At 44.0% G+C, this 13,135-nt stretch overlaps 1 protein-coding gene across 1 annotated transcript in view; it reads right to left on the bottom strand.

The window, feature by feature from the left end:
• Positions 1-2,411, bottom strand: part of LOC132391940 (dedicator of cytokinesis protein 2-like) — a 1,209,929-nt gene extending 1,207,518 nt beyond the window's left edge. Inside the window, exon 1 of the mRNA XM_059965744.1 lies at positions 2,276-2,411. Within this exon, the coding sequence (XP_059821727.1) occupies positions 2,276-2,318 (43 nt within the window). The 5' untranslated portion in view covers positions 2,319-2,411. The remainder of the gene's footprint in view (positions 1-2,275) is intronic.
• Positions 2,412-13,135: the final 10,724 nt, after the last annotated feature.

Raw genomic sequence — 13,135 nt, 5'->3', positions numbered from 1 at the left:
AAGTGCCGGGACAGATTGTTGGAGCCGGAGGTGAGGGATAGGCTGGTTCCGCTCGCTACTCAGCAGGTTTACTTGTCTATGCGTTGAACTGAAGTTATGGTCTACAACTCATGGGCCACTGGAACGGCTGCAGTGATGACTGGCTTTGTAGTTGTGGACTCACTTTCGTAAACTTCACTTGTTTGCTTGCCTTTGTCATTTGTATAATTCTTTTCTGCACGCTGGGTGTTTGGTGGTCTTTTTAAAATAAAGGGAGGGGGGTTCTATTGGGTTTCTTTATTTTGTGACTGCCCGTAAGGAGATGAACCTGAAAGTTGTGTATAGTATACATATTTGATAATAAATGTACTTTGACTTTGAATAAGATTGAAAGACTGCAGAGAAATTGACGAGGATATTGCCAGGACTTGAGTACCGGATTTATAGGGAAAGGCGGAACAGGTTAAGACATTATTCCCTGTAGCATAAGAAAATGAGAAGAGACTTGATAGATGCATACAAATAATGAGGGGTATGGTCAAAGGTGGCTCTTTCTACTAGACCAGGACTAGAGGATAAGGGTGAAAGGTGAAATGCTTAATAGGAACATGAGGGGGAACTTCTTCAGTCGGAAGGTGGTGATAGTGTGGAACGAACTGCGAGCGGAAGTGGTTCGATTTCAACATTTTAAGCTGTATTGCTCTACGTTCGATAACTCACATTCGGACTAATTCTGCAAATTAAGCTGGAAGTGATGCAGAAAAAGACTCACAAGATGTTTACTGGAACTGGAGGGCTTGAGTTCTAAGGAGAGGCTGGATAAGCTGGGACCTTTCCTCGGAGTGAAGGGGACGCTATTAGATAAATTAGCTTGATTTGTCGGGTGTACATTGAAACAGTCAGATACATCATTTCTGTCAATAGCCATAGTCTGAGGATGTTCTAGGGACAGTCCACAAGTGTCACTATGCTCTTACGTTAGCATGCCATCCCACAACTTACTGACCCAGTTCAGTAACTGGGCCATTCCTATTGTACAATGATAATGCTTCAAATGAATTTTGACTGGCTGCAATACATTCCAGGATCTCTTGATCTAGGTGAAGAAAGGCCCCCATGAAATCATTCCTCCTTTTTCCTCCCACTCCTTCTCCCCTAAAGAAAGAACACTAGGAATTGGAGGGAAATCCACAAAGTCAGGTGGAGAATGTACAAACTCCTTACAGACAGTGGTGAGAGTTGAACCCCAACAGCTGGTGTTGTAAAGCATTACGCTAACCATGACTTTACTATGCCTTTGAAGGATATATAAAATCATATGGGGTACACAATCAAGTTCACTGTCATCTGACTGTATATCTATATATAACCAAATGAAAAAAATATTCATCCGGACCACCGTGCACTCACAATACATACATCACACACGCACACAGCATAAAACAAAAAGTATTTAGGAAAATAAAGAGAAGGGAAAGATGCCGTATAAATGAAATCGCCTTTTCCTCTAGAACTTTGACATAGAATGTACTGTCTTTTTTTCCATTAGAGTCGCAGCTGACTTAATTGTCCCAAGAGAGATCTGGACATTCACAAACACTGGAGTTTAAATGCACCACGTTACTCAACAAACTCAGGCGATTCTGTAGACGCTGGAAATCCACACACACACACTCACAAAAAAATGCTGAAGGAACTCAGCAGGTCAGGCAGCATCTATGGAGGGGAATAGACCGTAGACGTTTTGGCCGGCCCCCGAAAAGTCGACTGCTTATTCCTTTTCATCGATGCCGCCTGATCTGCCGAGTTCCTCCTGCATTCTGTGTGTCTGTGTTGTTTCATTTCTGAGTGCCACCTGCAAGCCGCCTGTGTTTTCAAACTGGGGTTTCCGTAAGGCGCGTTTGCAGAGAGTGTTCCGATTAGAATGTGTGACAGATTTCGAGCGCACTCTGACAGTCACCCTGCAGATAGGAACTAGGGGATGTTCTTGAGCCGCCACTGAGGTACATGTACAACATCATTCCCTTCGCCACTGGACACTTCACACTCCTCATACCCGGGGTCATACTTGGCTCTTGCAAACGGCTTTACTGATTTTAAACCACATCCTGTTTTCGTTATCCAATTTTGTTGTGTACAAGTGTCTACCCAGATGGCCAGGAAACAACTGTTGCTTTACTCCCCTCCACCTTACATGCTGGAACGCCGAGACTTCGCCGAAACCGCGTCCATTTATATAACTTACTTTATAATTTATAAAAAAAAACAAACGGGCACATAGCCCATTGGAACTCACCCACTCCATATTTGGCGTCCACAGAGCGGCTCCAAGAAAACATAACTCGTGCGTCTCAGCAAAACATTAAAAGAAATGCAAAAGTTTTTTTTTGCAAGGCTCCCAATACTCCGTTCAGTGTAGAGTTGAGACACAAGCCAATCACATGTTTCAGTTACGTCACGTTCGAAGCGAGGAAGCTGTCTGACACTGAAGTGATGGGGGCAACTCAATCAAATATCGAATGTCCTCATCGCCGGCTCTTCGTTACGCCAGGGAATTTCTTCCTCCCCCCCCCCCCCCCCCCCCCATTCCGAGCCAGTCATTCTCATTAAGATTAACCCTTTACGTGACTACTACTAATTGACACTGTGAGGAGCTTGGTGCCAGGACAAATAGGGCGCTGACTGCAACTTGGAAATCTGGCCAAGAGGCTTCAGTACAGAACGGTGGATAAGCAGGACCCGCAGCTCACGATAAAGTAGTGTTTCCTAATTAGCTGATACTTTCTGCCTGCGCATGGTCCATATCCTTCCATTCTCTGCACATGTTGTGTCCAAGAGCCTCTTCAATGCTTCTACTAAATATTAAATTAGAATAGATTTTATTTGTCACAGGTACATCTACATTTCGGGTGGCGGGGTGAAGATACATCTCTACTAAAGGAGGTGTAAGGCACTCCTTCCCTCCACTAGCCGGCAGGGCACCCTTGGGCAAGGTGCAGCACCCCCCAACACCCCCTCCCCCCGCGATCAGGGTCACGTGAAGCAGGTGGTGGAAGGTCATATGAGCAGCTGGTGCAGATCACAAGTCCTGGTTATGTGACCGCTGATGTCAGGCGGACAATCTCTGAGGAGTACTGATAATGGCTGGGGTCACCCGTCTTGTGAAGGCACTGCCCAGAAGACGCCAACGGCAAGCCACTTCTGTGGAAAGATTTGCCAAGACCAATTATGGTAATGCATACCACATCACCCACATCATACGACATGGTACCTAATGATGATGATGACACTGAAACATGCAGTGAAATGCGTAATTTGCGTGGAATCAAATCAGTGAGGATTATGCTGGACAACCCGCAAATATCTCCACACTTCCAACACGAAAGTTGCATGCCTAAAACTCACTGACCCTAACCACTACATCTTTGGAATGTGGGAGGAAATCGGAGCACCCCAAGGAAACCCACACAGTCATAGGGGGAAACATACAAACGCTTACAGACAGTGGCAGGATTCAACCCTGAATGGTGATCGCTGTCATTGTAATAGCATTGCACGAATTCCTGCACTACCATGTCGCCCACCACCATGTCTGCCTCCATGACCTCCCCTGGCAGTGCATTCCAGGCACCCCATTTTGAATTTAAACAACTTGCCCTGCAATCTCTTTTGAACTTGTTAGCTCTTGCCTTAAACGCATGAACTCTGGCATGAAGACATTCCAAACCCTTGCAAAACAATGGTGCTGTCTGATCTGTCTATGCCTCCCATAATCTTATAAAGCTCCATCAGGTCTCCCCTCACCCTCTGCCACTCCAGAGAAAACAGCCCAGGTTTGTCCTAACTCTCTCTATAGAACATGCCCTTTAATCCAAGCAGCATCCTGGCAAATCTCTTCAGCGCCCTGTCTAAAGTCTCCACATCTTTCCTATACTGGGGCTGACCAGAAATGAATGCATACTCCAGATGTGTCCTAGCTGGACATCTACAAAACTAGGACTTAACTTCCAATTCTTGAACACAATGCCTTGGCAAATTAAGGCAACCATGGCAAATGTCTTCATTACCACCCTCTCAACCTCTGTCGCTACTTCCCAAGACCTATAAACTTGGACGCCAAAATCCCTTTGTACACCAACACTGTTAAGGGTCTTGCCATTAACAGATACATTTGATCTGAGTGACACAGTATTTGCCTGGTTTAAACTCCCTCTGCCACTTATCTGCCCATATATGCAACTGGCCTATATCCTGCTGTGTCCTTTGGGAATCTTCTACACTTTCTACAACACAACCAATTGTCGTATCATCCACAGACTCACTACCCACCCATTTACATTTTCATCCAGGTCATTTTCATATACCGCAAACAGCAGAGGTCCGACAAGCTAAAACGGTGAAGCAGAATCAGGTTTATCGCTGATATGTGTTGTGAAATTTGTTGTTTTGCTTTGGCAGTGCTGTGTGGTAGGCAGACATCAATCCCAGGGGATCATGGGTTGGCGCCTCTGGTGGACTTGGTTAAGCAGCGTCTGCTGTGACTGTGGAATCCAATGCAGGAGACAAAAGTCCTTAAGCAATGCGTCCTCTCCAAGGCGCAAGCCCGGGCGGAAGATTTGAAGAGCTAGCTGTTGCCCATGCAGCGGGCTCCCCCTCTCCACGTCACTGATGTAGTCCAAGGGAAGGGCAAGCGCTGATACAGCTTGGCACCTGCGTCATCACAGAGGTTGCCAGAGTGAAGTTGTAAACACCATCAAACTGCCTTAGGAAGCTCCGGATTTCTTCCTGGGCGTTTACTCCCGAAGCCTTTCCCGCAGGTGGGTATGGCTGCAAGGCAGCGGAGGTTTAAAATCAGAGTTTCCCTTCTCCTAGTTGGGCTGCCATCCAAGGCTGACAAGCCCCACCTGCCCGAAGCAACTAGCTTTGAGGCACCAGTGGTCTGCTTTTGCCCTTCTCTTGTCAGTAGAAACAGTTCCACCAGGCCTAGTAGCTAAGCCACACGTGAAGGCCAAGAGTTGGAGCCGGTTGTCAGAGGCTGTTAGAGTCACACGCCATTTGGAGCACTAAAGGTAGTGGGAGCTCATCCCTGCTACGACCCCTGGCTATGACAACCTTAGGAACCACTACTGTGTGAGGTGTAAAAATCACTACAAGTGACCAAAAATAAATAAATAGTGCAAAAATGCTGAATAACTAAGCAGTGCCCATCGGTTCGTCGTCCATTGAGAAATCTGATAGAAGCTGAAACCTGATTCAGGTTTATTTATGGCATCTACATCAAAATATACAGTGAAATGTGCTGTTTGAGTTAACAACCAACATACCCAAGGATCCACTGGTTGTCACCTCACATTTGGATGCCGACGCAGTGGGCTCACAATGTTCAGCAGAACAGCACCAGCAGCAAAAACAAGCCCCTTTCCCACCCATCCACAAACACAGGCACGTCTCCATCCTCAGGACAGGCCACCAGTCCCTGATCAGGACCCACAGACATCAGGCCTCTGACTTCTGGACAAGCCGACTTCGGTCCTCTACCTCCAAACTCACTGAACTCTGCACTTTGACCTCACACAATAAACACCCATGTTACAGCCATTCAGAGCACCCTCACAGAACTCACAAATCACTACCCAAATATGTGACAGACAGAAGTTCTCTTTCATGGAATTTGAGTGAAAAATAAAAATAAAAATGCAGCAGTTTTGTTTCTCAACTCTCATTTTTGATGAGTGCCTAGATGATGTGGAATCGCCATTTATGGAAACATACCCCACTCATTGGGTGGCGGGTTGGAGATACAACTCTACCAAAGAAGGTGTAAGATGTTCCTTCCCTCCAAAGGCATGGGAGCAGGTGGTGGATGCTCATATGAGCAGCCGGTGCATATCAGAAGTCACGGTTATGTGACCACTGATGGCAGGCAGACAATCTCCAAAGAGTATTTGTCATGGCTGGGGTCACCCACCTTGTAAAGGCACTGCCCAGAAGGAGGCAATGGCAAACCATTTCTGTAGGAAAATTTGCCAAGTACAATCACGGTCGTGGAAAGGCAGTTTTTGCCCATGCAATGCAACACGACACGACGAATGACTGACCCCCACTCATAATGCAGGGATCTCTTGTAATTGTTTAGTTTAGACTTAAAAATGAACAAGTGGGTTAGAAGTTCTGGCGTTAAGCATCACTGAAGACAAAGAGTCAGCCATGAATGATCCTTCCTAATCCTTGTTCTTCCATTGCAAGATGGTCTGATGAACATTACGCATTTTTGCAGTTCAAAGCTCAGAGTAAGTTTATTATCAAACTACATAAATGTCACCATATACATCCTTGAGATTTATTTTCTTGTGGGCATTCACTGTAGAACAAAGAAATACATTAGAATCAATGAGATTTTGTGTACAAAGACTGACAAACAACCAATGTGTAGATAGATGGATAGATCATTTAACTTATGCACTTTACTTTGTTTATTTATGCATAATTCATCTGTAGATTTTTTCTGTACTTTCCTAGGTTATTCTGTGTTATATGTGTGTTATGTTTACTACTGTGCTCAACACCCTGATTCAGAGAAACATTGTCTTGTTTGACAGTATGCATGCATATAGTTAAATGACAATAAACTTGACTTGATTCAGGAGCCTGATGGTTGAAGTGTAATAATTGTTCCTGAACCTGGTGGTGTGGGACCTAAGGTTCCTGTACCTCCTTCTCGATGACAGCAATTAGAAGAGAACATGGCCTGGGTGGTGACAGTCCTTGATGATGGATGTTATTTCTTTGTGGCAGCGTTCCTTGTAGATGTGTTCAATGGTGGGGAGGATTTTCCTCTGATGGACTGGAATATGTCCACCACTTTTTGGAAGCTTCTCCATTCCTGAGCATTGGTGCTTCTATAACAGGCAGTGATGCAACCCATCAGGATACTCTCCACTGTGCATCGATAGAAGTTTGTCAAAGTTTCAAATCTGTGCAAACATTTAACAAAGTAGAGGTGCTGTCGTAGTTATTCGAACCAAACAGCAGTGGAGGTCAACTCACTGTACTTTGATAATAAATGTACTTTGAATTCTTTGAAAGTATCAACAGAATTGGATAAAGTGAACATGGATTTATGAAAGCAAATCACGTTTGAGAAACCAAACAGAGATTTTAGCAGGATGTGATTGGCAGAATACATGTGGATGTGGAATACCCATATTTTCAGAAGGACTTTGATAAAGTATTACATAAGAAATTAGTGAACAAAATTAAAGCATGTGGGACAGGGGTACTACTTCCATATAAAAGTACCTAAGACAACTATGATAACATGCAACTGTAGTTGTGGGAAATCAGAAGAAAGAAGGGGGATCTCATTGAAACCTACCAAATGTTGAAAGGCCTTGATAGAGTGGATGCAGAGAGGATGTTTTCTGCGGTAGGGGAGTCTAGGACCAGGGTACACAGCCTCAGAATAAAGGGATGTCCTTTTAGAGTGGCGGTTAGGAGGAATTTCTTTAGCCAGAGGGTGGTGAATCTGTAGAATTTGTTGCTTCAGGTGGCTGTTTAGGCCAAGTCAGAGCTTCAAAGATTATGGGGAGAAGGCAGGAGAATGGGGTTGAGATGGATAATGAATCTGCCATGATGTGATAGCAGAGCCGACCTGGTTGGCCAATTCTGCTCCTATATCTTATGGCCTTATAATTGCAGGCATACATAGGTGAGATGTGGAAGGATGGTATCTACTCCACAAGTCTATCTACACTTCTTAGTAAAGCAGCCAGCATAATCAAAAACCCTCCCCACTCGGACATTAACTCTTCTTCTCCATTCCATCAGGCTGAAGATACAAAAGCCTGAAAGCACACACCTCCAGGTCCGAGGGTAGTTTCTATATCAGTGTTATATAAGGAAATTGAATGAACTTCTTGCATGACAACAAAGACTCTTTACCTCTCAATCTACCTCATCATGACCTTGAACTATGCCTGTCTGCATTACAATTTCTTTGTAACACTAACACTTTATTCTGTATTCTATTATTGTTTTCCCTGATACTACCTCAGTGTACTGGTGTGATGAAATTATCTGTATGGCTGAGGGTAGCAGACACTAACAGAATCAACAAACTCATTCGTAAGGCCAGTGATGTTGTGGGGGTGGAACTGGACTCTCTGACGGTAGTGTCTGAAAAGAGGATGCTGTCCAAGTTGCATGCCATCTTGGACAATGACTCCCATCCACTCCATAAAGTACTGGTTAGGCACAGGAGTACATTCAGCCAGAGATTCATTCCACTGAGATGCAACATTGAGCATCATGGGAAGTCATTCCTATCTGTGGCCATCAAACTTTACAACTCCTCCCTCAGAGTGTCAGACACCCTGAGTCAATAGGCTGGTCCTGGACTTATTTCCACTGGGCATGATTAGCTCATTATTATTTAATTATTTATGGTTTTATATTGCTATATTTCTACACTATTCTTGGTTGGTGCGACTGTAATGAAACCCAGTTTCCCTCGGGATCAATAAAGTATGTCTGCCTGTCTGTATGGATGATGCAAAACAATGTATCTCTTGGTACCTCATGTAGATGTGACGATAATAAACCAATCACCAATTATCAATACCAATATGGTCCATATGCAGGCAAAAGGGACACAAAAGATCTGCACATGCTGGAAATCTTGAGCAATACGCACAAAATGCTGGAGAAACTCAACAGGTCGGGCAGCATCTATGGAGGAGTTGCTGCCTGATCTGCTGAGGTGCTCCACAATTGTGTATGCGTTGAAAAAGATGAAAGGAATTAGTGCCGATGGCTAAAGGATCAGCATGGATGTAGTGAGTTAATGGGTCTGTTTCTATTCCATAGTACTCTGAGAAAGAGACTATTCAGCCCATTAGATCTGTGCTGGTTCTCAGAGCAGTCCAATCAGTCCCATCATTCCCATTCCACTAACTCTCCTCTGCCCTGCTGGCATTCAGGGCAACAATGAAGGCCCTCCATCTCTGGCAGTGTTCAGAGCCTCCTTCATCATGTCAGTAGCTCCGTTTTCACTCCTGTCAGTCATGCAGGTCCCAGATGGGGAATCAGGAATACCGTCACACTCAGATGCAGAAGGATTCTCCATTACTATTTCCATAACAGTCTTGTTTACCAGTTATGATTGTTAGCCCCGAGCTGAGCCCCCAAACCTGGAGGACCAGCGGACCACTCTTACTCTAGCCTCTACCCTTTAGCCTGTTTGACATGGGTAACCCTACGAAAAGCCAAAGCACAAAGTCAAAGTCTCCAGGTCATGATGCCCGTAAGCCTCCAAACCCTGCAATAAGGTTGTGGTCCTCTTGGAGGCCATTCCACTAAAGTAGCCCATTAACCTATTCTCTCTCATAGGCTCATTAACTCCTGGTTCTTCTAACAGCCGACAGGGGAAGTCTATGGTAACAAGTTAACCAACTAGCATATTTTTTCAGATTGGAGAGGAACCGGGGATATCAGGGAGAACATCTGGTCACACAGAGAATGCACAAACTCCTCATGGTGAGTTTGATGGAGAGATGAGATATAGATTAGACAGAAAGACTGAATGTTAAACTTACAGTTTACAGTTTCAGAATTAGCAAAGTTAGAAAGCAAGGAGATATCCAAAGCTCTCAGAACACAATTCCCACTTTTCCTCCAGCTACTTATTACTGCAGTACACTTACTTTCAAGTCCCACAGACATGGTCAGGGAAGTGTTCTCTGATATTCTGGGACAAAAGGAGAATACCTCACTGTGAGATAGTCTCCGAGAGAATTGACAGTAAGTGTACTTCATTATTTCCTTTATTAAAGCAGTCCTCGTGCTGTGCCAGCAGAAATGAGAAAAAAGCAACTCAATAGAGCGTAGAGCAGTGCACCACAAGATCAGGCCCTGGGCCGACTATGTCTGTGCTAACTGTCATGCCAAATTAGACCAAGTGTATGGGGTGGTGAGGTGGAGATACGTTTCTACCAAAGGAGGTGTAAAGCCCTCCTTCCCTCCACTAGTCTGCTGGACACCCTTGGGCAAGGTCTAACATCTGCTGAGCACCCCCCCAAACGATCAAGGTCACGTGAAGCCATGGGAGCAGAGCAAGTGGTGGACGGTCACTCGAGCAACTGGTACATATCACAAGTTCTGTTTGTGCGATCACTGTTGCCAGAAAAACAATCTCTGAATGGTATTGATAATGGATGAGGTCACCCACCTTGTAAAGACACTGCCCAGAAGATGACAATAGCAAAGAATTATGTAGAAAAATTTACCAAGAGCAATCGTGACCATGGAGAGCCCCTGATCACCCATATCATTTGCCAGCTGGCAGCCTATCCCAGGCACCTACCGAAGAACTTACCCAACACATTAGATAAGTTGGGCACCATGGTAGCACAGCAGCGCGACATTATTACAGCTCGGGCCATCAGAGTTTGGAATTCGGTTCCAATGCCGTCTGAAAGAGGTTTGTACGTTCATCCCATGAGTACATAGGTTTCCTCCAGGTGCTCCAGTTTCTTCCCACATTCCAAAGTAGTAACATTTTGTAGATGAATTTGCAATTGTAAATTGTTCCGTGATTAGGCTGTGGTTAAATCAGTGGGTTGTTGGGCAGTGCAGCTCGTAGGGCTGGATGAATCTGTTCTGTGCTGTATCTCTAAATAAATGTCCCCTCAAAACTTTCTCCCTCTCACTTTAAGCTACGTCCTCTAATATTTAACACCTATACCCTGAGATACAGATTCTGACTGTCTATCCATGCCTCACATAATTTTATAATCCTCTATCAGGTCAGATTTTATATATCTCTATCAAATCAAATTTATAGGTGGTACAATAGAGCAGCGGTTTGTGCAATACTTTACTGCAGTAACTGTAAGAACTGGGATCAATTCTGACCACCCTGAGAGGAGTTTGTACATTCTCCCCGTTACCGTGTGAGCTTCCTCCAGTTTCTGTAGCTTCCAAAGACATACAATTAGGTTTAACTTGTTGGCACTGAAGTTAAGCACAATCCTCGATGATTTGATTTGGTGCAAAGACATATTTCACTGCATGTTGTGATGTTTTGATGCAATTGTGACAAATAAAGCTAATCTTTCTTTAAATATCTTTAAAATCTTTATCTTTATAAGCTTCAGAACAGACAAGGCAATCCAAGTATGTCCAGCCTCTTCCTATAGCTAATACTCTCCAAAACAGGCAGCATCATGGTCTTCATCATCATCGTCATCATCATCTTCTTCTGCATCCAGCCCAGAGCTGCCACATCCTTTCTGTAATGAATTGGCCAGAAGTGCACACCATACTCCAAAAATGGGCCAACCCACATTTAAAACAGCTGCAACATAAATTCCTTGTTCTTACACTTCCTGACACTTTAACCTAATATCACTTACACCAACATTGTTTATGAGTGATTCCAGTGACAGGAGAGGTAACAGAAACAATTGCTGGCTGTGGTGTTCTCTGGGAATGGCCTCCAGAAACTTCAGTTTGCATCATTTTTTTTATTTCCCAAGGGCATATTTCATTTTGTCTAACCCACACTCTCCGTTCCCTTCCCCGAATCACGGTTTTCCACTTCAGTACAATTTATTTCAAGCAGGGATCCACAACCTGGAGTCCACAGACCCCGCGATTAATGATTGGGGTCTGCGCCATAAGAAAAGGTTGGGAACCCTTAATTTAGAGTGATCTTTCCCAAAGGGTGCAATCGGAAACAGCTTTTGGATTTTTCGGAAGGTGTTAAGGAACTTAGTATTGATATTCGTCAAGGTGGGGCTACACAATAGCATAATATTTAATGTAATGCCTTTCAGCACCAGTGACCCAGATTCAATTTGTACGTTTTCCCTATGACTGCGTCTATTTCCTCCCATATTTCAGAGATGTATTGGTTTGTAGGTTAATTGGTCACTTGGGCTCGTTAGGATGCTGTACCTTTAAAAAATAACGTAATTTCAGATGAACCAGTGCCATACGGAGGGATTCTCCCTTTCCATTCCATCACTTTTACTTTGAGGATGCTCACGCCATGATTGTACTTCAATAACAATCTCAGGGCTCTGAGCTCGTAATCCAGTGAATCTGCCAACTCTCTTTTTAGAAATAATTTTACAAAGGAATCTCAACAATTTCACCTGGTCTGTTCTACAGTATATATGGCTCTTTCTTAACAAGTAGGTGGCAGGTGGAAGAGGTAAAGGCCTGATACAGGGTAAGGGTTTAGCTGCCCACCCCAACTGCTTGGGTGACCCTTCCCAGAGCAGGGCAGATGTTTGAGATTAACTCTTTGCAGTTTGGATGGGAATGTGAGAAAAGGAAACTTGTTCCAGGTATCACTAACAGAGCTAAAAAGAAGCTAAGGTTTTTTTTAATGCGGATTGGGAGTTAAAAGCAGGACAGACTATCCACTAGACAGTATGAAAGGAAAGGAAGTGTCAGTGTTCTGGGCTGAATACATGGAGAGTTACAGGCTATGTGCAAACAGATGGGATTAATTAGATTGGCAACATGGCTGGCACAGACACGGTGCCTATAAAAAGTATTCACCCACTTTGGAAGCTTTCATGTGTTATTATTTTACAACATTGAATCACAGTGGATTCAATTTGGCTTATTTAATGCTGATCAACAGAAAAAGACTTTTGTGTCAAGGTGAAAACAAATTTCTAAAAATTTGGTCTAAATTTATTACAACTATTAAACACAAAATAATTGTATAATTACACACTCCCTTCAAGTCAGTATTTAGTCAATGCAGCTGTGGCAGCAATTATAGCCTTGTGTCTGTGTGGATAGGTCCCTATCAGCTTTTCACATCCAGACCTTGCTAGTTTTCCCCCATTCTCCTTTACAAAACTGCTCAAGTTCTGCCAGATTGCATGGGGGTTGTAAACTAACAGACCTTTTCAAGCCCAGCCACAAATTCTCTTTGGATTGAAGACTGAACTCCAACTTGGCCACTCCAGGATATTGACTTTGTTTTTTAAAGACATTTATGTGTAGCTTTGGCTCATTCTTGGTGTCATTGTCTTGCTGGAAAACGAATCTTCTCCCAAGTCGCAGTTCTTTTGCAGACTGCATCAAGTTTTCCTCCAAGACTTCCCTGCATTTTGCTGCATCCATTTTACCCTCTACC

The sequence above is a fragment of the Hypanus sabinus genome, chromosome 3, assembly GCF_030144855.1.
Source record: "Hypanus sabinus isolate sHypSab1 chromosome 3, sHypSab1.hap1, whole genome shotgun sequence".
NCBI lineage: Eukaryota > Metazoa > Chordata > Chondrichthyes > Myliobatiformes > Dasyatidae > Hypanus > Hypanus sabinus.
The sequence above is the reverse complement of the archived record's forward strand: the minus strand, read 5'-3'. Positions and strand labels throughout refer to the sequence as shown.